The 22,635-nt window shown below is 45.0% G+C and overlaps 4 protein-coding genes across 4 annotated transcripts; 2 read left to right on the plus strand and 2 right to left on the minus strand.

Moving 5' to 3' along the window:
* Positions 1-667: 667 nt before the first annotated feature.
* LOC143219748 (uncharacterized) lies at positions 668-2,275 on the minus strand. The gene has a single exon (XM_076445628.1). The coding sequence runs from the start codon at positions 2,085-2,087 to the stop codon at positions 1,125-1,127; it is 963 nt and encodes a 320-aa protein (XP_076301743.1). The 5' UTR covers positions 2,088-2,275; the 3' UTR covers positions 668-1,124.
* A 3,469-nt stretch (positions 2,276-5,744) lies between these two features.
* LOC143219738 (uncharacterized) lies at positions 5,745-13,925 on the plus strand. Its single transcript, XM_076445618.1, has 4 exons — positions 5,745-5,767; positions 7,015-7,126; positions 7,973-8,089; positions 9,633-13,925. Exons 1-4 carry the CDS (start codon positions 5,745-5,747, stop codon positions 13,923-13,925), a joined length of 4,545 nt encoding a protein of 1,514 aa, XP_076301733.1.
* A 1-nt stretch (position 13,926) lies between these two features.
* On the plus strand, positions 13,927-14,911 carry LOC143219739 (uncharacterized). The gene is made up of 2 exons (XM_076445619.1): positions 13,927-14,044; positions 14,124-14,911. The coding sequence occupies exons 1-2, from the start codon at positions 13,927-13,929 to the stop codon at positions 14,909-14,911; spliced, it is 906 nt and encodes a 301-aa protein (XP_076301734.1).
* Positions 14,912-16,352: 1,441 nt separating this feature from the next.
* LOC143219740 (uncharacterized) lies at positions 16,353-21,671 on the minus strand. The gene is made up of 2 exons (XM_076445620.1): positions 20,654-21,671; positions 16,353-20,548 (listed from the first exon to the last, which is right to left on the minus strand). Exons 1-2 carry the CDS (start codon positions 21,669-21,671, stop codon positions 16,353-16,355), a joined length of 5,214 nt encoding a protein of 1,737 aa, XP_076301735.1.
* Positions 21,672-22,635: the final 964 nt, after the last annotated feature.

Here is a 22,635-nt window from a genome sequence, read left to right on the forward strand (position 1 = left end):
TCGTCCGCCGCTTGGGCGAATCTACTGTAAGCGTTAAGTAGAATACGCATGTTCGCGAAAGTCGTGGTTCCCAGTCAGACGTCGGACGTAACGTGCCGCGTGGACAAAAGTTGTATCGCATTTGAGAGCGTCCAGTAAGGGGAATGGGTCGCGGAACGATAGTTTCGCGAAAGTCAGACTCCGGGACGTAACACTCGACATTTTCAGCAGTAATTCCATTTATGTGTCTTCGAGTTTTAAATACTTTGTTATAGAGAAAAGAAAGAAATTCAAGTTGTAGAAATGGCTCTATTGTTGTTTACTTCTTTTGAGGCATTCAATTTGGTACCTCGTCTCTTATGCGGAACAGCAATTGTTGTGTATGTACCACTCAGGGTTGCTAATGAAATATTTCACAGTGAAAGCAGATGTTCCGATACTTGTCAAAGTAAACTAACGGATCTATAAAAGCATATTTAGAATGACAAACTTTTGATGTTTCATTAACTTTTACCTTTGTTTACCTTTATACGTTTACCTTTTCTTTTCTTTACTTGCCTTACGGCTCTGTTAGACACAACTAAGGTGAAGTGCCCTATGCCTGGACAGCATATTTTTCTATTTTAAATTTTATCACTTTAAATAAACAAAAATAATTTTTTTAGATTTTTAACATACAGTTCAGAGTTTGTAAAGTAATTTAAAATAAAAAAATCATTGTTTAGGTTAATATCTTAATTGTATTAACAAGAATAATTCAAACCTATAGTGGGACATATTAAATCCAATCTAAGCTAGTACCTGGACAGAAGTAAAGCCTATACCGGGACAAATTCAATTTACGAGTTGATCGAACGAGCATAACCTAAAACGTTGGTTGGTTGCGCATGACGAATAAAAGATGCTTTGCGTATTGTATTATTTAACCAAATATATGTTTATATCGTTAACCATTGAAGGTGCTTCTCGTTATTTACGAACCCACAACATATAATTATGTCTATAACATCGAACTTTATTAAATTTTTAACAAATTACATACAAAAATATTATTCTATTAAATTCTATTAAATTCTATTCTCTAATTTTTATTTTTTGTTGTAAAGCAATCACTTCAAGAGACAATACTTCTTTTTCCATATTGTCTAATTGAGTGCATAATTTTGTTTTTTCTTCTTTAATTTCATCTCTTTTTGTATCATTAGTTGCTTTAGACCAGCTATTATGTGAGTAGAATTGGGATATAGTGCGACCAATTCCACTTGGTTTTCTACACAAAACTTGCATAAAGGCAAGTTAACGTGTGACGCATGGTTATCTACAAACAAAATTACAGGGAATTGATAATTATTTTTCTTCAGCCAAGGTACAAAAATATTTGCTATAAACTGGAAAAAAGTTTCTGCTGTCATCCAGCCATTATCACTATAGGCTACTCCCCAGCTTTCTGGAATCTTTTCTAAGATTTCTTTTTTGGGTACATTTTTTAGATCAAACATGATCATTGGAGGTAGAATTACCCCTTCAGCAGATGCTGTAAACAATACTGTTAAGCAGCCCTTCTCATTGTTTGAAACAATTCTTTTTACTGGTGCACCTTTCTCTGCCAAAACACTACTTTCTTTGGGTACAAGCATGAAAGAGGATTCGTCCAAGTTGAATATTCTTTTAGGATCTGTTAAGGGTATTCCTTTATCTTTCATTTTGCTTTCAACATCATGAAACCAAAGCCTCAAATCACTTTCAGAAACTGACGCTCTTTTTACAGTAAGATTTTGTGCGATTTGCTTGCTTAGGTTTGTATGTCTCTTCATAAATCCATTAAACCAGCGGTGGCCTGGTCTGTTATTTCTAAAAGGTGTTTTTCTGTTCTCTGAAGTGATAAATTTTTGAACTTGATCACACACAATATCTTTTGTTACTGGAAATCCCTGCTCGGCACAGTAAATAATCCATTTTTCTATGTCATCTTCTTCTGTCTTAGACAGTACAGTTGGTGATCCTTTCTTAGCATCCACAGAACTTAAATTTTTCATTTTTGAATGCAATGTGCTTTTTGGAATCTCATACAGGTTAGCAGCTTCCCTGAACGATAATCCACCATCCATTGCATTGAGAGCTTGTATGATGGACTCAACGGAATGAGATTCTTCAATTCTCTTAAATTTTTATTTTTATTAAATCTTCTACTGTCCTTTAATCCGTCATTTTTAATAATATCCTTAGATTTTATGAAGACTTTTGGCTTGCTGTTACTTTTAATTTGTACTCTATCATACTTATTAATTCCGTTTCGACTAGGATCAAGAGTTTTACTTCTAGTGATGGTCATCCTGACATTTTAATTTTTAAAGCAAGTTTACAATCTGAAAAACATTTTTTAAAGAATTATACCGACATGAATAATTAATTTTCATTTACTGTTTTAAGAAAACTTGTCATAATACAACTTTTAAGGTTAGGTAGTAATACGGATAGATTTATGATGTAAACATAAAGTATTATTAACGTCACAACCGGAATACATTTTCTACATACGTTATATATTTTGCAAACAATGCGTTGATTTTATTTACAAACGCGTGTCCGGCTTCAAGCGTAAGCAAACTGCGTATAACCTTAAAGTGGGACAACTACTGTCATCGCGTCCCAGAATGGAGTACTTATATTTGAAAACAGTCCTAATCTTGGACATCTAATATTCGGATTAATAATTATTATTTACGTTAAGTTTGATTGCCAATTTATTTTAAAATATCAATATTATTATGCGTGATAATTACTTTTTGTCCGAGGGCTTAAATTATATCTTTTTTTCTAACAAAAGTTCGAACTATAAATGCACATGATTCGCATGTAAATAGACTATTTTGTATACTGTTTTCAGATGAACTTTGAATTTATTTTTAAATATCAATTGATGTCATAATGAAATAATATTCACACCTACTTGTAGCTAAGAGGCCTCAGAATATATAATATAATTATTTAATCTCTTAATTACTGATTTTACTATGAAAATTTAATTGTCCAGATTTAGGTATCACTTTTGGACTGTCCAGACTTAGGGCACTTCACCTTACTACTTGGTGTATTTTACCTTAAAATACTTTTTAAATATTTCAATATTGCTTTTAAAAGAATTCTACAAAAATATTCTTGACTAGTGTGAAGTTAGATATAAAAAAGGAAGAGAATTGATGAAATAAAAAAAATAGACCTACGACGGGCGCGAACCTAGTATAGGCAGGTCCACAATCGAACGCCTAACGCACTGAGCCAACTGAACTGTTGGAAACGTGATTGATATTTCTAGATGTAATGTTTATACTATAGAAATATTAATTAAGTTGATTTCATTTTTTAATTACTTCTGTAGAATGCTCAAGGTTTATCAGAGCCTGATAGACTTACAGAATAAATAGAACGTAACAATTTTAAGGTTAGCTTAGTTCTTCGCAGAAAAAACGTCGAAAAAATCGGTTTTTATTTTTTTTAACAACGGCGCACCAAACCGAAAAATTTGAAAAAATTCATGAACAATACTTATAACAATATACTGCTACTGTAAAAATATAAAAGTGGACACTCTAGAACTTCCATGTGAAATCTGTATTTTTTCGATTTTTTTGAGGTTTTTGATTTTTTACAAGCAGGATTTCCATTTAAAAAATCTGAAACTAATTGCAAAATATGTATTTGGGTTCTTGACATGTGTCAGATTTTTTTCAGAATTTCTAAACGTCATTAACTAGGGAAAATAGGCCAAAAACTGATTTTTCGATTTTACCCCATAACTACCCTCCCGATCGAGATACAGGGTTGAAATTTTGCACAGTATGTTTTTTCTTGTGGTGCTCTATCGAATGGCACATCGTCGATAAAATTCGGTTCAAGGGCATTTTTGACTATCTTATCCGGCTATACCCTTTTGCAACGTGGCCGTTATTCCGACGCGTTTGTTTTCGCACCAGGTCCCTGTTCGGGCGCCATGTAACGGTTCTGCTTCCGATGGAGATGTTGTCGCGGTGTCATATCCTCTCGTGCTGAAATAGCTCGTCGCGCCGGGTTCGTTTATCGGCGACAGAATCGGCGGAAGCTGAAAATAGACGAGGTGCGCGGGACGCGAAATAACGACGACGTGTATCTGTATTTCCGGGCCTCGCTGTTCGTACGTTCGCGGAACCGTGTGTCTCGTAAACCGTATTACTGTTCCGTGCTTCTAAGGGTGATCCTTGCGGGATCGTTCATCGCGACGCGACGCGTGTTCGCGGACCTGGTGCTTGTACCGGCGACTGGATTCGGACAGGAGTGGTCGGGAAACCCGGCCACAAGTCGGGAAATTCCCCGTGGCTGTTCTACGGTAAATGAAGAGGTAGCTGCCCCTTCATTTAGTCGTCTCCGATAGCTGTCGGAGTTCTCGGGATGCTGCCCGAGAGGTTTGTTCAGGATGCTGCCCGAACGGCAGAGAAGGATGCTGCCCTCTCTGCTTGGCGTGTATGCTGTCACGCCGGTGGGAACTGCCGATGTCGAGGAGTCCGATGCTGCGGACAACTCGACGTCGAGAGCGTGGGAAATAAGAAGTAGTAGTGGGCAGGATGCTGCCCAGGCTGGAAAAGAGACCCGTGCCTCGTTTGCATCGCCTTTTATAGGCGGAGGTTGGTGGTGGGGATAACGGATGTGTGACGTCGAGTTTCCGTATCCGTTAAGATGGCGGAACCTCGACGTCCGTTTCCCGCCGAATGTGTCTCGGAGCGCGGGATTGTACGTAGTGATTATTCTGTAAGTCTATCAGGCTCTGATAAACCTTGAGCATTCTACAGAAGTAATTAAAAAATGAAATCAACTTAATTAATATTTCTACAGTATAAACATTACATCTAGAAATATCAATCACGTTTCCAACAGTTCAGTTGGCTCAGTGCGTTAGGCGTTCGATTGTGGACCGGCCTATACTAGGTTCGCGCCCGTCGTAGGTATACATTTTTTTTACTTGATTAATTCTTTTTTTTATGTCTAACTATATAATAATCAATGGTGTGTTTGTAGATTTCTTTTAGAAGCAATATCTACATATTCAAAAAAAATATTTTAAGGTGAAATTCGCAAAAAAATTATAATACATAGATTGTGCGGATCTTAATGATCTCAGTTTCATTTTATCGTGTTTTCTGTAAAGCATATTTTATTTTATCGATGAATTGAAAGATTTATTTATGTTGAAAATTGGAGGAACTTCTGGCAGTACTCGTGTCACGTCTGCCGACGTGTTGCCATAGGTTATAAGCATAGCCAATAAGAGTAGGATATTGTAACCGTAATTATTAATAATATTCATTAGTTATAAGTAGTCATACTTCGCTCCGATCATCACATCCGATTCTCACCTCATACCATACACCCATTCTTATCTTAACCCTTGTATAATAATCATATCTTAATGTATTCCCCGTAGCAGTATCGCGTAGCATTCACCGTAATCATTAATCGCGCATCTAATAACATCCGTAGCGTTATGTCTAGCGAGACATCGCGTAGAAGATAAGACACCTATATATTCGACCTCGCGATCCTAAAAAGAGTTCAGTTAATTCAGTTGAATTCGGACAGCCAGTCTGTCACGTTCGTTCAAGACTCCAGCGAGTCTCGCCTCCTGGATGTTCCGGTCCGGACTCCGACGAGTCCTCGCTATCATCCGCCTTTGAGCGGTCCTACTATATCACGCGCTTCTAATTCATTGTAATTCCATTTCATACGTTACAAATATGTGGGATCCTAAGATCGCACGGTACGCTTTAAGCGTAAAATATAGTAGTAATTGAAATGATCGCACTGAGTACTGAAGCGGCACAGCTATCCGCAAACAAAACTCGCCACGCGTTCGGCACAGCTTTCCGAAAATGCGCGTCTCTTTGTTACACCACGTTTGCTTTCGCTCTTAGCCATTCGGCGTTCGCTCACACACTAGCCAGCAAGATTCGAATTCTTACCAACCGCCGCTCGCGTGTCGTCGCAGGACACGTCGCGCCGCTCGTTGTAAACATACTTGTCGCGACATTGCTTATTGTAAACGCGCGTACGCACACATACATCGCGACATTGGTCGTTACACACATACATACACGCACATATAATGATCCTACAAATATATTCCCAGTTATTAACTTCCCGATTGTATAGGGAAGTTATTGTAATGACCCCGAAAATCGAAAATCGATTTTTTAGCAGATCTTCACGTTTCATGGTCATTGCAGTCATTTTAGACTATTTTCAGCAAAATGTTCGTGTGTGTGTGTGTGTGTGTGTGTGTGTGTGCGTGCGTATGTCTGTTTCTATGTTATCAAATTTTTCGTTAACGTTTTCTAAAAAAGTAACAACGCGATCAGAATGATGAATGATGCAATCGATGTGCCCCGTCGTAACTTAGAGCTGATTAGATTTTGGTCCATATTGGTCAAGTAGTTTTTTCGATTTTTAGTTTTTTTCGAAAGGAGTTGATTCTACAATGCAATTTATACGAGAGAACGGAAAGTTTCCATCGAAGAAACAAACGTAATTAAACAAAAATTTTTTTTTCATTTTTTAAATTTAAAAAAATTCTTTTAATTTAAAAAAATTTTTTTTTTGTACCTTACGCTAATGTTTCCGCTTACAATAATCGAAAATTATCCCAATGCAAGAGTGAGTTAATCATCTCTACTCCCGAGAATACAGTTTCAAAGAATATCGATGAAAGTACTGTGACGTGGCAGTTTTGCCAACGTCACCCGATGCCGTTTATCGGAAGACCGGGTCACCCTCTGGCAGCCTAATACGCGAGAGGCGCCGTGGCGAGCGCTCGCCCTGGGTGCGAACGAGACCCATGGGCGAGTTCTAATATTTTTGAGCGTCGCGCCAGTTGCGCGACGCGTATCTGCAGGACCGTAGTCGGGCCCCGAGGGGGGACCCGAAGCACCTTTCCCGCCGAGAAACGGAAAATATCGGCGCCGGCGATAACTCCAACGCCGAGCAAAGCGAGGAATCGACGTGGCACAGGAAAAACAACCTGGACGCGCCGACGAGGATGGGAGCTGCCAAGACAGGAATCTCAGCGGACTCGCCGTCGCCTCATCCGGAGAGAAATCGGATCGCTGCCGGATTGGCTCACGTCGATCACCTCTGCAGGAAGCAGCCAATCCACACGCGCCGCTGCCGGAGAACCACCGAATCGCCGAGCGCCAGGGACCGTCACGCAGGGCTAGGCCCTGTCCGAAAATCTATCCGCGATAGGTCGAACTGCGTGCGGGGGGATCAGAGCGGCAAGGGGGGGACGCTTCTCTTCCGCGTTCCCGAGACACGCAGGAAGGATCACTTCTTCGTTGGCTCGAATACCCGATAGTCGTGCGTTAGAGATCTCAATTATTGCGTAAAAACCGAAAAGTACTTTGTAATACTGCGAAGAAAGCTGCCGGTCTGAGGGACGAGAACGGTCGACGATACATCGTTACCCTGGGTAAGCTTTTGTCAGATCTAATTTCGTGAAGTGATCTTTCTCGCGTTGGCTCGGTAGTGTGTCGTGTCCGCGATCGCGTCGCAGAAACACCGACGCGGCTTCGAAGCTGCCGGTATTTGCGAAGAAATAGATTCAATTCGTGAACGGGGCGAACCCGTCGGTCAGCGTACGCGCGAGGAAAATATATATGGCGGATGCTAGTTTCAAGAGAGGTCGGATGAGTGGATCCGCGTGTCGTCTTGGCCTCGACGCGCGCGGTGACGGAGTTTAGCGTGAAACGAAACATCAATTTATTTAGTGAGAATCCGCGCGTCGTTGCAAGTTCAACCTAACCTCGAGTCGTCCCACGGTGCGACGCCGCCACGCGCTCTCGTCGTATCTCCGCGACTTGTTCTGCCGACGAGAAGCTTATAATAACGCGTATTCCATCCGAATCCGGGCGTAGAACGCGAAGATCGTGAGCGCCGACATTAACATCCCGTTGCTCTGCCGGATTCGTAGCGTAGGGTGAAGGACCAGGAAAGGTCGAAGCGCGCGTACAACGAGTTGTCGTTGCCGATCACCTGTTACGCGCCGGCTAACCTAAAAACGCTGCCGGTCGTTGTTGGCAGTCGTTCTGTAACCATCGTCGAACGAATAAAGTTGTGTTAGCCGAATCTCTGAGTCGTTATTGCGTGAGAAACCTTCCCGCCGCGGGGAATGCACCGTGTTCGACCCGCGTAGAATCCTGCGACCATTAGTATCTCATCTCCGCGTAATATCGATTGGCGCAGGCTCGTATGGTTGTCTCTCATCGTGTTTATTAGCGAATTTAGCGTGGCATCTTCTGTGCCTGGCGCACGAACTGTACGTAAGAGATCTCGAGAGACGACGAGCCTGCGTACAATTTTTGTCCCGGGTGGACCACGTTTCGCGCGGCCGAACGTGGCCCGGCGGTAACGCTTGTAAATACCCGGAGCCGCTATCGTTTCGCTAAGAAACGAGAAACGACGTGACAAATTGGCGCCCGAACAGGGACATCTCGCTGAAAGAGCGACTTGTAAAAGGGCTGTTTCGAAAGAGATACGCGGAACGACGCGAGGCTCTCACGTAATATTCGACTCTCTCAAATCGCTTCTCGTTGAACGAACAAAGTCGGGACGCGAGCGAGGCCGTACAGGCGTCGGAAAACAAACACCCGTTCCGACCGCGGAACGTTTACGACCTTCGCAGAACCAACGAAGCGAGCACCGTTTTTATGTCGCCTTGTCTCATTTGAAATTTACGTGATTTGTTGTGGTACTGATTGAATTTAATTTCGGATGTGAATTTCCGAAATTGATTTCAAATACAGCTGCCGGTTTTGATGGAATATTGTCTCATTTAATTACTTGTTGAAATTTATTTATGCAATTATTCTGGAGATATTTTTTTTTTTTGTGTGTGATTTGCTGTGGAACGCACATCGAGCTGAGAATAGCTGGAAACGTGATCAGTTGTCTCATGCGCAATTCTGCTTAAGGAGAATGTTAAATTGTTCTCTGAAAAGGAGATTGTACATGCGACTTCGGTGAAATGTTTCTAGTTTATTCCATGATGTTCGGTGTGGAAATGAACAATATTGATTTCAACTTACTGTGTGCCATTTTAATTGATACTGTCTTCCCCGTGTGTTTGACACGTAAGAACGGTAATTCGAGCGATCACCGTTCGATACAAAACCGTTCCGCATCGTGCCCGCGAACAACGTGAGACGCGTGTTTGTCTATACGCGTATCAGTGGTGGGGACCCCCCTTAACCACTGTTGATTTCTGTGTAACGATCAATCTTCCGTATAATTCGAACGATCGTCTACCGAGAAGCGAGCGAACTCCTCTCAATTCCGCATTTAGTGACTTCTTGACTGTGTAATTGAACTATCGAACATTGACTTTGTAATTAACGAGACGAAAATAAATAAATCAGTGCTGCTACAAACAGTTTTTGGTCCTTCGAGCCGGATTTAGACATTCGGAACTTTTTTCAAATCAGTGACTCGCACTTATCAGATCACTCCTATCTACGAACTATTTGCCAAACGCAAGCAGAATCTGTAATTTCGTATCAATTCTCCGTCGCGTCTTGGTAGAGCTCGGTGTGACGTAACGTACACGTTTAAACGCTAACGGTCAACACTCTAAGGTCGTGTCTCGAGACGTGTGTGTCAATCCGGACAAAGTGAAAATTATGAATACCACGGCAACAGACACTTTTGAAGCGCTCCTCGAAAAGCAAATTAATGCCTGTAGCCAGCTCAATAAAATTCTGGCTAACTCCAAGAAGAAGGGAATCTCCAACTTCACCATCTCCTACCTGGAGACCAGGATATACCTGTTCCAGGAGGCATGGGCGAAAATCGAGCACCTTAATGGCTACTTACAAGCGGCGAGGAAAGCGGACAAAAGCAAGGAGGACCTCCCATATTTCCAAGGGGAAACAATGGACCGAACGGAGGATGTCTACTATGACGGGATGGACTACTTCCGCGACCACCTCGTGCGCCTACGGCCTTCATGCTCCTCGCCACTGGCCAACTCCACGATGGCCCTACCCGCAACCTCGGTGAGTCAAACCAAAGTCGTCAAACTCCCACGGATCGAAATCCCAACCTTCGACGGGGACTTTTCGAAATGGCGACCGTTCGAAGCTCGGTTCTCCTCCGCGGTTGTTCGTAACAAATCGCTATCTGACGCTGTCCGGTTAGAATATCTCCTTGCTGCCTTGAAAGGAGAAGCTCTCGCGGCGGTAGAACATCTCGACCTAGTGGACGATAGCTTCAAGATCGCGTGGGATCGTCTTAAAGAAATTTATGATAATGAGCGGGTCATAGTTCAATCATTGCTTCATCGGTTACATTCGCTGCAACCCATGAAACGGGAACGGCTCGATACACTGAAGCAATTCACGGTTCATTACCGGAACACGCTCGAGGCATTACACAAATTAGGGAAAACGAGCGAGGATCACCATCTCGTCTACTTCGTTACACGCCAGTTTGACAAAGAACTCGCTAGCGAATGGAACAAATACTTGGGTAATTCTAAACAATACCCAGCGTACAAGGAATTGGAAGAATTCATGCTCACGCAAGCCACGTCGGTCGCAGTAATGAACCAACCGCAGACTCCGCTTCTTACTATCGACAATCCGTCGGATCGCGCGCGCCCGAAATCAAGCACTCACGTCGTGGGAGAAACTGAACGTAGACGACCGCCGTGTCCACTTTGCAATGAAACACACTCGATACGCGAATGCGATATATTCGGTAGGCTGCGCCCCCTCGCACGTTACGACATGGTGAAGGACCTCCGTATGTGTATTAACTGCCTAAGCGCCGATCACACATTGGCCAATTGCTCGAGCAGAAACGTGTGTAGGGACTGCCACGGAAAACACCATACGTTGCTGCATCGCGGAGACGGAACCTCGACCGGGGGACCACGAAGACCAGCTCGACCACGCTACGACGGCGCTGACCCTTCGGCTGTTCCGTCGGCCACACCGACGGCGCCCTCGCCCGTCCAGCATGAAGAGTTGCCGTCGACGCCAATGGAACCCTGTAACAGCGTCGCCTCGCACTTCGCCGAGGCCGTTCCACCCGTCGGGCAACCCGTGCTCCTAGCAACCGCGATTGTCAAAGTTTACGCGTCGGACGGCCGGTCGCGACTCGCGCGCGCCTTGATCGATCAAGGCTCTCAATCTTCCTTCATTACCACGAATCTCGTGCAGCACTTACGCCTTAAGAAATTACGATCGCCGATTTCCGTAACAGGCCTCGGTGGCGAACACGCGAGCAATTTAGATTACAGCGCGTTCGTACGCACCTCCACTCGTGCGTTCTTAGTCCGTCAAATATCGCAATACGTTCCGCCCCCGATCAACGTAGCCGATTATGAATCCTTTTCTGACCTCGCGTTAGCTGACCCTACTCCTGCATCGAATCAGCGTATCGAGTTGCTCTTAGGTGCAGAGTTATTTGGCGAAATCATCCGCCCCGGTATCCGCCGTTCTCGAGTTGGCGAACCGATCGCTCAGAACACCGTTTTCGGGTGGATCCTGTCCGGGAGCATACATAAAACGGTCAGCTCACATCCTACAGTTGCAGCTCATCATGGAGTCAGTGGGGATCCGCTCGAAAGGGCTCTGTCACGTTTTTGGGAGACCGAGACAATCCCTGCGTCGAATATTCTCACAGCGCAGGCGAGTCAGTGCGAGCAGCACTTCAAAGACACTTATACACGCGACGCTACCGGTCGTTTCATAGTTAGGTTGCCATTCAATGTATCAGTCCCTGAGGATCATCTCGGCGATTCGTTTCGCGGTGCCGCTTCGTCGCTTAAACGCTTGTCCACTAAGCTCGAACGTAATGCATCAGGTCGGCAAGCCTATGTCGAGTTTCTCCGTGAATACGAAACTCTCGGACACATGTCACGGCTCGACGTACTCGACAAAACGCGATCGTATATCCCGCACCGCGGCGTGATTCGCGAGACCAGCTTGACAACTAAACTGCGCGTAGTCTTCAACGCCTCGCACAAAACTTCGAACGGTTCCTCCCTCAACGATCTGCTACATCCAGGACCTAAGTTGCAACAAGACATCACTCAGATCATTTTAAAATGGCGACTAGCCGAGTACGTTCTCGTCGCGGACATCAAGAAGATGTTCCGACAAATTCTGGTACATGCTGACGACCGAAAATATCAAAATATTCTCTGGAACAACGTGACGATGAACAAGTTCGAGGCTTATGAACTCAACACCGTTACCTACGGAACAACATGTGCCCCGTACTTGTCCATGCGCGTCCTTCAAGAACTCAACAACCTCGAGGGTTCGAAGTTTCCGCTCGCGTCACCGGTACTGGAGGATAGCGTCTACGTGGATGATGTGTTCATCGGAGCACCGGATAAAACATTATTGGAACGCACGCGCGTCCAAGTCTGCGGCTTATTGGCCCGAGGCGGGTTTCACCTGCGGAAATGGGCCGGGAACGATCCGGAGATCCTCCAAAAAATTCCAGCCGCAAAACACTCTCACGCCGTAGATTTCCGGAGTTTCGAGGACTCGGAGCTGAAAGTCCTCGGGATCACTTGGAACCCATGCGAAGATGCGTTTTCGTTTAACTTGCAGCGTTTCGTCGCCCGCGACCTTCAGATGACCAAGCGCGAGCTGATTTCGGAAATAGCTAGATTGTATGACCCTTTAGGATGGCTATCTCCGGTTGTAGTACGTGCGAAGATCTTGCTGCAACTACAGTGGTTAGAAAAGATCGATTGGGACGATCGAGTATCTAAGACAACACAGGACACATGGAACTCGTTCTGTATAGATTGGAGTGCACTTAATGCAATAAGAGTGCCAAGATGGATCCACTACGGTCCAGATACGATCGACTTGCAGCTCCATGGATTCAGCGATGCATCACGCGCTGCATTCTCTTGTGCGGTCTACGCACGGGTGGTGACGATCAACGGTAACACACATACCACACTGCTCACTGCAAAATCACGCGTAGCGCCTATCAAAACTTTGTCAATCCCCGTCTTGGAGTTGAATGGAGCGGTAATGCTGACCGAGTTGATCGACCACGTCCTCAAATCTATCCGCGTACACGTGGACCGCATTAATTGTTGGACAGACTCTACCATCGTCCTTGCCTGGCTCAGGAAGCATCCCAGTACCTGGAAAACCACAGTGGCAAACCGAACATCGAAGATTCACACGACGTTACCATCGGCGATCTGGAGGCACGTGCCCACGGATTCCAATCCAGCGGATTTGAATTCACGTGGGGTCCCCGCCGAAAAGTTGTTATCATCCACGTTTTGGACTACGGGACCGACCTGGTTGAAGGAAAACGAGGAGCGATGGCCTACCCAACAGGTGTACGAGACGGCAGAGGGAAGGAACGAGATCGCCGCTCATACGACAGCGAGTATCGAGGAATGGGACGTTCTGCTTAGGAGCTCCAGCTGGCCTCGTTTGGTGCGTGTGTTCGGTTACGTTCGCGAGTTTGTCAACAGAACGCGTTTCAAAGACAATGCTCCACGGTCGAGTTTAACCGTTTCCAACTTGCGAGACGCGGAGGGCACGATCCTTCGGCTAGTACAAGCGACCGCATTCCGCACTGAAATTAACGCGTTCAAACAGACAAAACCTGTCGACACTCGTTCCCCCCTTAGTAAGCTTAACCCTTTTGTTGACAGCAATGACCTTTTACGAGTAGGCGGTCGTCTCAAACATTCGTTTCTGCCATGGGATACAAAACACCCTATAATCCTCCCCAAACATTACGTTTCGGAGCTCATTATACGGGACGCGCACTTGCATACGCTGCACGGCGGCACGCAATTGACCGTGGCCACGACGCGTCAAAATACTGGATTCTTGGTATCCGCGACACTGCGCGACGTATTATCCATCGGTGCGTGAAATGCGTGAGATGGAGAGCTCAGACCTCCACACAGATAATGCAGGACCTGGTACCGTCCCGTTGTCGCCCCTCTACCCCGTTCGAAAAAGTCGGCGTCGACTACGCGGGACCATATCAAGTGCGTGACTCTGCAGGTCTAGGAAAAAAGGCTCACAAAGCCTACATCGGCGTTTTTATTTGACATGCGACTCGCGCAGTACATCTGGAGTTAGTCCATGAGTACTCGACTGCAGCGTTCCTCGCGGCCTTAGACCGTTTCATCTCCCGACGCGGTATCCCGCGAACAATCACATCCGATAACGGTACGAATTTTGTCGGCGCTGCGCACGAGCTCGCCCGCGATTTCACAGCTGTTGTCCATTCGCCGGAGTTAAGCGATCGATGTACGGAATTGCGTGTCGAATGGTTGTTTTATCCCCCAGGCGCTCCACATCACGGGGGGATGCAGGAGGCCGCGGTGCGATCCGTTAAACACCATCTGAGACGCATAATTGGGACCTTTACTCCCACCGCCGAGGAGATGACTACGCTTCTCTGTCGCATCGAGGCCACCCTCAATTCAAGGCCACTAACACGAGTACGAGATGACGCGATCTGTTTGGAAGTCTTGACCCCCGGACATTTTTTAACGGGTAGCCCGCTGAACGCACGACCAATCCCCTCGGTTGCCGACATACCTAGCTCGAGACTCTCGCGATGGCAATGCAACCAGAAATTCCACGAACTTCTTTGGCAAACGTGGTCGCGAGAGTATCTGCAAGCGCTTCAATCTCGTTACAAATGGTCCAGCCAACAGAAACAGATCAACGAAGGGGACATCGTATTGATCGAGAATCCGAACCTGCCTCCAAATAAGTGGGAAATGGGACGAATCGACAAGACCTACCCAGGCAAGGACGGGAACGTCCGAGTAGTCGACGTTCGGACTGAGAATTCTGTATATCGACGACCTATAACTCGGATCTGCGTCTTGCCAGTAGAGTAACCCTCGACTTATTATCTCCCTCCTAATCGAAACTCTTTAGGTATCTTCCAGGAGTAAGGGCTTCGCTGTTTAATAGTCGGTTCTCTAGGCCCCTCGGTAGGACTCTTAATTTCGTAAGTACGTGCGAGATAGTACTAGCGCTTTCACCTGCGTATAGGGAGCTTGTTCCCTATAGCGATCCGTTTTGGGTTGCACATTCGTGCAAGGCGGGCGGTATTGTTTGACACGTAAGAACGGTAATTCGAGCGATCACCGTTCGATACAAAACCGTTCCGCATCGTGCCCGCGAACAACGTGAGACGCGTGTTTGTCTATACGCGTATCAGTGGTGGGGACCCCCCTTAACCACTGTTGATTTCTGTGTAACGATCAATCTTCCGTATAATTCGAACGATCGTCTACCGAGAAGCGAGCGAACTCCTCTCAATTCCGCATTTAGTGACTTCTTGACTGTGTAATTGAACTATCGAATATTGACTTTGTAATTAACGAGACGAAAATAAATAAATCAGTGCTGCTACAAACACCGTGCTATTTATTTATTTATCGTTCGATTATTTATTCAACTTTAATATTTATTTTTCTTTATTTATTTTTGTTATTTATTTATTCTGGTCATTGTCCGTATTTATTACCATTGTATACTATCGTAAATTCTTGTCTAAATTGTAAATAACATAAATTGTAAATATTTTTGAATTGTTCGGAGAGAATAGCAACTTCTTTTCTTTTCTTTCTATGCTTCCTCTTTGTTAACGACAGTATTTATGGACTGGCTCGCAGGACTGTGGTTTGGAGAGTTTTTAATAACTGGTCGTGTGTACGGATACTCTTTGATTTTATTATATAAGAACCTGACGAGCTCTCTTACAGTAGTAACCTTTCAATACGGCGATTAGACTCTCACTGGTTCTTGAGACCGGCACGCGAAACGGCAGCGATTCGACAAATATTCGTTACAGTTCAATTTCGCCAATCAGGAGTTGAGACGACACTTAGACAAAGACGCAGGGTCAGGTTACAAAAACTATCAATAGTCACGAATGACGGAATCTCTGGAACGCGTAGAAACAATACCGGCTCAAGCAACCGGCGAGCTATTAACGGCTATTAGAATGATATCTCGCTCGCGTATATATGGTTTTAAACATACCGCCCGCCTTGCGTCCAGAGGAGGCAAAACGATATATCTTGGTCTTCGCAAATTAAGTATTATAAGAGAGTAATTTCGTGTACGTTGGAACCTTGATATATAAATGACAATTCACAGCAGTAAACGAAGATAAACAGTAGTCCGTCAAAGGCAACAAAAAAAACTAACAATATTGCTTCTTAAAATAAGTACATAGAGTAAAGATGGAACGCAGCTTATAATCTACCTTATACATTAACGCAAAGGATACAAAAGTATAATTGGTAATTACTTGGACGAATCTAAATTTTAATTTTGTGACTTGACCGGCAGCGGGCAAATCTGGGTTATAGGTCGTTTCAATTCACCGTCCACGGTACGCACGGTGACAACGCGGACCTTTTCGTCCGGGCCAGGATGTAACTGAGTAATGCGCGCGAGTTGCCACTTAGAAGGGGGAAGTAAAGAATTTTTTAAAAGAACAAGTTCATTTACGCTCAAGTTTGCGCGATCCTGCTGCCACTTTCGACGTTGATGCAACGTATGTAGATAGTCAGAGGACCACGAACGCCAGATTTGTTCGGTAATTTTTCTGACTTGTTGCCATCGGTCAAGTCTATTCGGATTTATCTCCAAAGCGGATTCCTCTGGAACCGCGATAAGTGGCCGCCCGATAATAAAATGACCGGGTGTCAGCGCCGATAGATCGGTAGGTTCGTCGGTAAGAGCGGAAATCGGACGAGAGTTCAAACATGCCTCGACCTGGCATAAGACGGTAGAAAACTCAGTTTGAGATAAAGTATGCGCTCCCACTGCTCGCTTTAAGTGATACTTGGCGCTTTTTACTCCAGCCTCCCAGAGTCCACCAAAATGAGGAGCGGAAGGGGGGATGAATTTCCAGGTGATCCCGTCATTAGCCAGCAAGTTTTTGAGCGAAGGATCAGACAGGAGAACTTGAAAGGTTTGCTTCAATTCACGATCGGCACCACGGAAGTTCGTGCCGTTGTCAGAGTACAAGTTAGTAGGAAGCCCTCGGCGACTGACGAATCGTCTAAAGGCAGCTAAAAAGGCAGCGGTGGAGGAATCTTCGACAAGTTCGAGATGCACCGCTTTGGTAGCAAGGCATACGAACACTGCGAAGTAATATTTTCTCGTCTTTTGACCTCTACCGACAATTGGAAGTATGTGAATTGGACCGGCATAGTCCAGCCCAGTATGGGAAAATGGAGCCGAGGGAGTGACTCTAAAGTTTGGAAGGTCTCCCATCAGCTGAGTAGCAGCTTGCGCCCTTTGCCGAATACAGGGAATGCATCGATGTATGTGGGCGCGTACTAAGGATCTAGCCGAAATTATCCAATATTGTTGCCGAAGAACTCGAAGAGTTAACTGCACGCCTCCATGGAGAGTGCGCTTGTGTACATGATCGATTAGAAGTTCCGAAATTCGGTGTTTCGGCAATATAATTGGATGTTTTTCTTCATAGCTTAGAGCGGCATGCTCGAGCCGCCCGCCAAGCCGAATTAATGAATCTTTCCCGAGGATGGGATGTAAAGCAATAAGCGAGCTGGATTTCGGAACCGGTGCATGATCCTTTAAAAATTTGATTTCAGCATGAAAGTTTTTCTTTTGAACGTAAGACATCCAATACAGAGAAGCATTTCGTATCTCGGCAGCAGATAAAGACAGTGAATGGTACAGCGAGCAAGTAGACGACATACGTAGTTTTTTACAAGAATTCTGGGCGAATCGAAGTATATATGCAGTGACTCGACAGAGTCGCGTCCAGCTTGAGTATTGATATAGAAGATCCCATTCAGGGTGTGTCGACAGTAGTTGAACCTGTATTTTACGAGATTCAGATGAGGCGATTTCTCGTGAGTCTAGCTCTTCGCTATTCGACCGAGTGTGATCAGGCCAGAAAACGGATGGACGAGATAACCAATCCGGTCCAGACCACCACAGCTTATGAGTAGCGAATTCAGAGACGGAGATACCTCGCGAGGCGCAATCAGCTGGGTTTTCTTGAGAACGTACATGTTGCCACTTTACCTGCGGAAGCCGAGTTTGGATCTCGGATACGCGATTTGCGACGTATGTATTCCAAGTAGAAGGATGTTGTCTAAGCCAGGCTAAGACGACGGTGGAATCTGTCCATCCGTAAATGCGAGATGATGGAAGTTTTAAGGATGACGAAGTCCACTCAAGCAGTCGGGTTACTAGTACGGCAGCGTTTAATTCCAAGCGAGGAATGCTGATAGTTTTGAGAGGAGCTACTTTACTTTTAGCAGTCAGCAGAGTAACTTGTATATCCGAAAGGGAATGAAGAACTCTCAAATAAACTACCGCGGCGTAGGCACAATGTGACGCATCGGCAAAGCCGTGTAATTCGATCGCGATACTGTTGCTGTGCAGTCCGGTCCAGCGAGGAATTTTGACCGAGCTCAATTGAGGCAGAATGTTGCAATACGCAGTCCATTTTTTACGAAATTCAAGGGGGGTATCTTCATCCCAATTTTTCTTTAAGAGCCAGAGCTCTTGAAGCATTATTTTTGCAACAATAATCACGGGAGATGCCCATCCTAATGGATCGAATATTTTTGAAACTATCGAAAGAATACTTCGTTTTGTACACTTTTCCGGCAGACAACAGTCTACCTGAAAGCGGAAAACGTCTTCGGAAGGGGTCCATACGATACCAAGAACCTTTAAGGATTCATCTTCACTGAGAAAATGATCGGACGCGGACTCACGCTCCTCAGAAGGAATGTTTTCAAGTAATTCGACCGCGTTAGTAGCCCATTTTCGAAGTTGAAAACCTCCACGATGCAGGAGTTCTACTAGCTGCCGACGAATCTCGAGGAGGGTATGAGTATTGTCCGCGCCGAAAATAGCGTCATCTACATAAATGGAATCTTGTAGAATAGGCACGGCAGCGGGAAAATTGTTTCTCTCGTCAAGAGCCAATTGATCAAGTACCTTAATGGCGAGGTATGGTGCAGATGCGAGACCGTAGGTTACGGTAGGCAATCGAAATGAAGAAACCGGCAGCTGGCTGTTCGGTCGCCATAAAATTCTTTGATAGTCGGAATCAAGGGGATTGATTAGAATTTGTCTGAACATCTTGGCGATGTCAGCAGTGTATACGTAGCGAAATAGTCGCCAGCGCAGTATGATAGCAGCTAAATCGCGCTGTAGCTTTGGACCGACCATAAGGTAGTCGTTTAGAGATTTTCCGGACTTGGTTTTAGCGGAAGCATTAAATACGACTCTGAGTTTGGTCGTACTGCTAGAAGGTCGCACGACAGGATGATGAGGAATATATATCGCAGAAGAGTTTGAGGCTTGCTCTTCCGCTATGCGTTCCATGTGACCCATGGAGAGATATTCTGATAAGAAGTTATGATACTCCGATTCGAGTATCGGTTGTTTGAGCAGTCGTTGCTCCAGTGTCGAGTAAAAGCGAGATGCGATTGAGTATGATCCGTCGAGATCGAATGGAGGTTGACTCTTGAACGGGAGTCTCACTATGTATCGCCCTTGAGAGGAGCGGGTGTGGGTGTCACGAAAAAAGCGATCGCACCGTTCGTCTTCTTCGGAGAGAGGGAGCTTGGAGGGAACTTCTTCAATTTCCCAGAAACGACGTAGCGAATTGTCTAAATCTTCAGAAGATAGACAATTAACAATGGAAGTAGATTCCTGACGAGAATCTTCGAGTTTGGCAGCTGACACAGAGTTTATGAGATTTACAGCAGAGGAGGATTCCTGACGAGAATCTTGATTTTTGATGGGACCGGAAAGGATCCATCCCAGCGAGGTAAGCTGGGCAGTAGGAGTACCGAGAGGACCTTGGCGGAGGTCGTTCAGCAAAAGAGAGCCGTATAAATCGGCACCGATTAAGACATGAATTGGATGGCAACTGGAAGGGTTTGGATCAGCTAGCTGGAGATTGCGTAAATGTGGCCAAGACTGCGAATCCACACGGGATTTAGAGCCGGCGTAAGCAGTGATACGCTGATAGACAAAGGCTGACAGTGGGAACGATACTTTAGAATTGTGGCATGATTCTAATGTCACGGATACGCGAGATTTTGCCAACCCGTTATACTGATCACCGAAACATTGAATTTGGAGTCTCGTCCGATATCTTTTCGTTCGCATTAACTGGCATACCGATTCGGTTATAAAGCTACAGGAAGCTCCTTGATCAAGTAACGCGCGAAGCCTGAAGGTACGTCCTTCAGCGGTACGGAGTACGACCCAAGCAGTAGCGAGCAACGTATTTGGAACGGAGAGGTCCGCGGGAAGGACTGTCTGCACTAATACTTGCGACGCAGTACAGGAATCATTAGAAGAGCTTTCTTTATCGACGTGGTCGTTAACTGAAGTCTCGTTAATAGCGTTAGTCGCTTTGCTTGGGGAACCGGCAGCGCGATGTAAGAGCGAATGGTGAGTTCGCTTGCACAGAAAACATCTACCTGGATTTTTACAGTCGGAAGTGACGTGACCTGACCGCAAGCAATTAAAGCAAATTCTATTTTGTTTAACAAATGAGATTCGTTGATCAATTGATTTGGATTTGAATCGGTCACATTTAAATAGAGGATGATTACCGGAACACTCGATACATTTGATAATCGAAACATTATTCACGCTCGAGCGGTTTCGCGGAACGTCAGACACAACTTTGTTTTTGCTAGAAACACCGTCGCTCGTGGCGATCGTATCGGTAAGACCGCGGATGCGAAGAGTCATGAACTCGTTAATTTCTTTGTACGTGGGATAGTTTTTTGAACAACCGCGTTCTAAGAGCCACTCATCGCGAGTGCGTTTCGCAAATTTTTGTGCGATCAAATAAACTAACAAATCGTCCCAAGAATCAACATCGCGTTTAAGATTTCTCAGCGCGGTTAAAGAAGATACAACGGTATCTCGCAAATGTTTGAGTTCCGACGCAGATTCGGTTTTCATAGACGGCAAGCTAACGAATTTGTGTATGTGCGCCTGTATGAGCGCGGATTCATCATTGTATTCGTCTACAAGGATTTGCCAGGCAGCTTCGTAGTTTTCGTCGGACATGCTGATATTGTTAATTAACAGCGCCGCGTCACCGGTTACATGGATTTTAAGATAATGTAGTTTTTGAGTGTTCGAAAGGGACTTGTTCTTGTCGACGCTCGATTCGAATAGACCACGGAAATTTCCCCATTGACTAAAATCACCAGAAAACTTAGGCAGGGAGAGACGCGGTAATTGTACGGATACAGAATTGGCAGCGACGGAAGAATCCGTATTAGGACTTATCTTTGAAGTTCCACCGGCGATGTCCAGCTGGGCGATGACCTCGTTGAGAGTATCAGAAGCGTCGAGGTAAGCGGTCTCGGCATCGAGAAAAACGTTGGCCTTGAAATAGGGTATAGTCTTCTGGTCCTCCGCTTTTGTGACCAGAAGCAGCCTCGAGTGAGTTTGGCGACACTCGATCCACAGTTTCTCCAGTTGATCCAGTCGACTTTTCACTTTGACCAGCGTGATTTGGGGTTTTGCCATCTTTTTATAGTTCACGATTACACGCTTAATTGCGGCAATCGCAGTATCTTGCTGAATTAGCAAGCTTTCACTGGTGTCGGTCATTTTTGTAACGAACGAGTTGTAGAGATGAGTCCAAAGCAGAAAAAACGAGCGAGGGTCAAGCCGTGCGCCTTTATCAGGGAAAGGCGATGGTTTCACTGAGTCTTTAGAATAACCGTTCAACACTTGCACAGTTCGATTGAATTCGACACAGTCACAGCGATTATCCGGCTCGAAGGACCAAAATTTATGTTAACGACAGTATTTATGGACTGGCTCGCAGGACTGTGGTTTGGAGAGTTTTTAATAACTGGTCGTGTGTACGGATACTCTTTGATTTTATTATATAAGAACCTGACGAGCTCTCTTACAGTAGTAACCTTTCAATACGGCGATTAGACTCTCACTGGTTCTTGAGACCGGCACGCGAAACGGCAGCGATTCGACAAATATTCGTTACAGTTCAATTTCGCCAATCAGGAGTTGAGACGACACTTAGACAAAGACGCAGGGTCAGGTTACAAAAACTATCAACAGTCACGAATGACGGAATCTCTGGAACGCGTAGAAACAATACCGGCTCAAGCAACCGGCGAGCTATTAACGGCTATTAGAATGATATCTCGCTCGCGTATATATGGTTTTAAACACTCTTTATCTCTCTCTCTTCTTACTTCTATTCTTTCCTCACTCTTCTCTTTCCTTTTCGCTACTGTTCGTTTCTCTTCGTCTCTTACTAGCTTACTCTTCATACTCTCTGACTTTCTCGTTATTCTGCTCATTATATTCTAGTCATTAGTAATTTTTCGTAATTATTTTTTTTATTTATATTATTCGTGGTCGGTCTTAATTTATTGAAAATTTTTTTCCTGGGACTGCGGCTCCGACGCGTTCAGGCCCCAGTATAGCACCGGGGAGACCCCTATTTCATGTGAATTTCTCTATTGTTGAATTCTGTGTATTTTTTTTGTGTGTGGTTCCTCTGCTACGGAGGAACCCGATATATAAATTGCGGTGATGGACGGGG

The sequence above is a fragment of the Lasioglossum baleicum genome, unplaced genomic scaffold, assembly GCF_051020765.1.
Source record: "Lasioglossum baleicum unplaced genomic scaffold, iyLasBale1 scaffold0065, whole genome shotgun sequence".
NCBI lineage: Eukaryota > Metazoa > Arthropoda > Insecta > Hymenoptera > Halictidae > Lasioglossum > Lasioglossum baleicum.

Excerpts from the sequence above, each read along its gene's own strand:
- LOC143219748 (XM_076445628.1), bottom strand. The coding sequence starts at position 2,087 with ATGGATGGTGGATTATCGTTCAGGGAAGCTGCTAACCTGTATGAGATT.
- LOC143219740 (XM_076445620.1), bottom strand. The coding sequence starts at position 21,671 with ATGACCGACACCAGTGAAAGCTTGCTAATTCAGCAAGATACTGCGATT. Across the intron at positions 20,549-20,653 it reads CAAATGTATCGAGTGTTCCG|GTCACGTCACTTCCGACTGT; the intron begins GTAATCATCCTC and ends GCTTGCGGTCAG.
- LOC143219738 (XM_076445618.1), top strand. The coding sequence starts at position 5,745 with ATGTGGGATCCTAAGATCGCACG. Across the intron at positions 5,768-7,014 it reads TGGGATCCTAAGATCGCACG|GAAAAACAACCTGGACGCGC; the intron begins GTACGCTTTAAG and ends GACGTGGCACAG. Across the intron at positions 8,090-9,632 it reads TCGTTGTTGGCAGTCGTTCT|GTCGTGTCTCGAGACGTGTG; the intron begins GTAACCATCGTC and ends CAACACTCTAAG.
- LOC143219739 (XM_076445619.1), top strand. The coding sequence starts at position 13,927 with ATGCGTGAGATGGAGAGCTCAGACCTCCACACAGATAATGCAGGACCT. Across the intron at positions 14,045-14,123 it reads ACTACGCGGGACCATATCAA|TACATCTGGAGTTAGTCCAT; the intron begins GTGCGTGACTCT and ends CGACTCGCGCAG.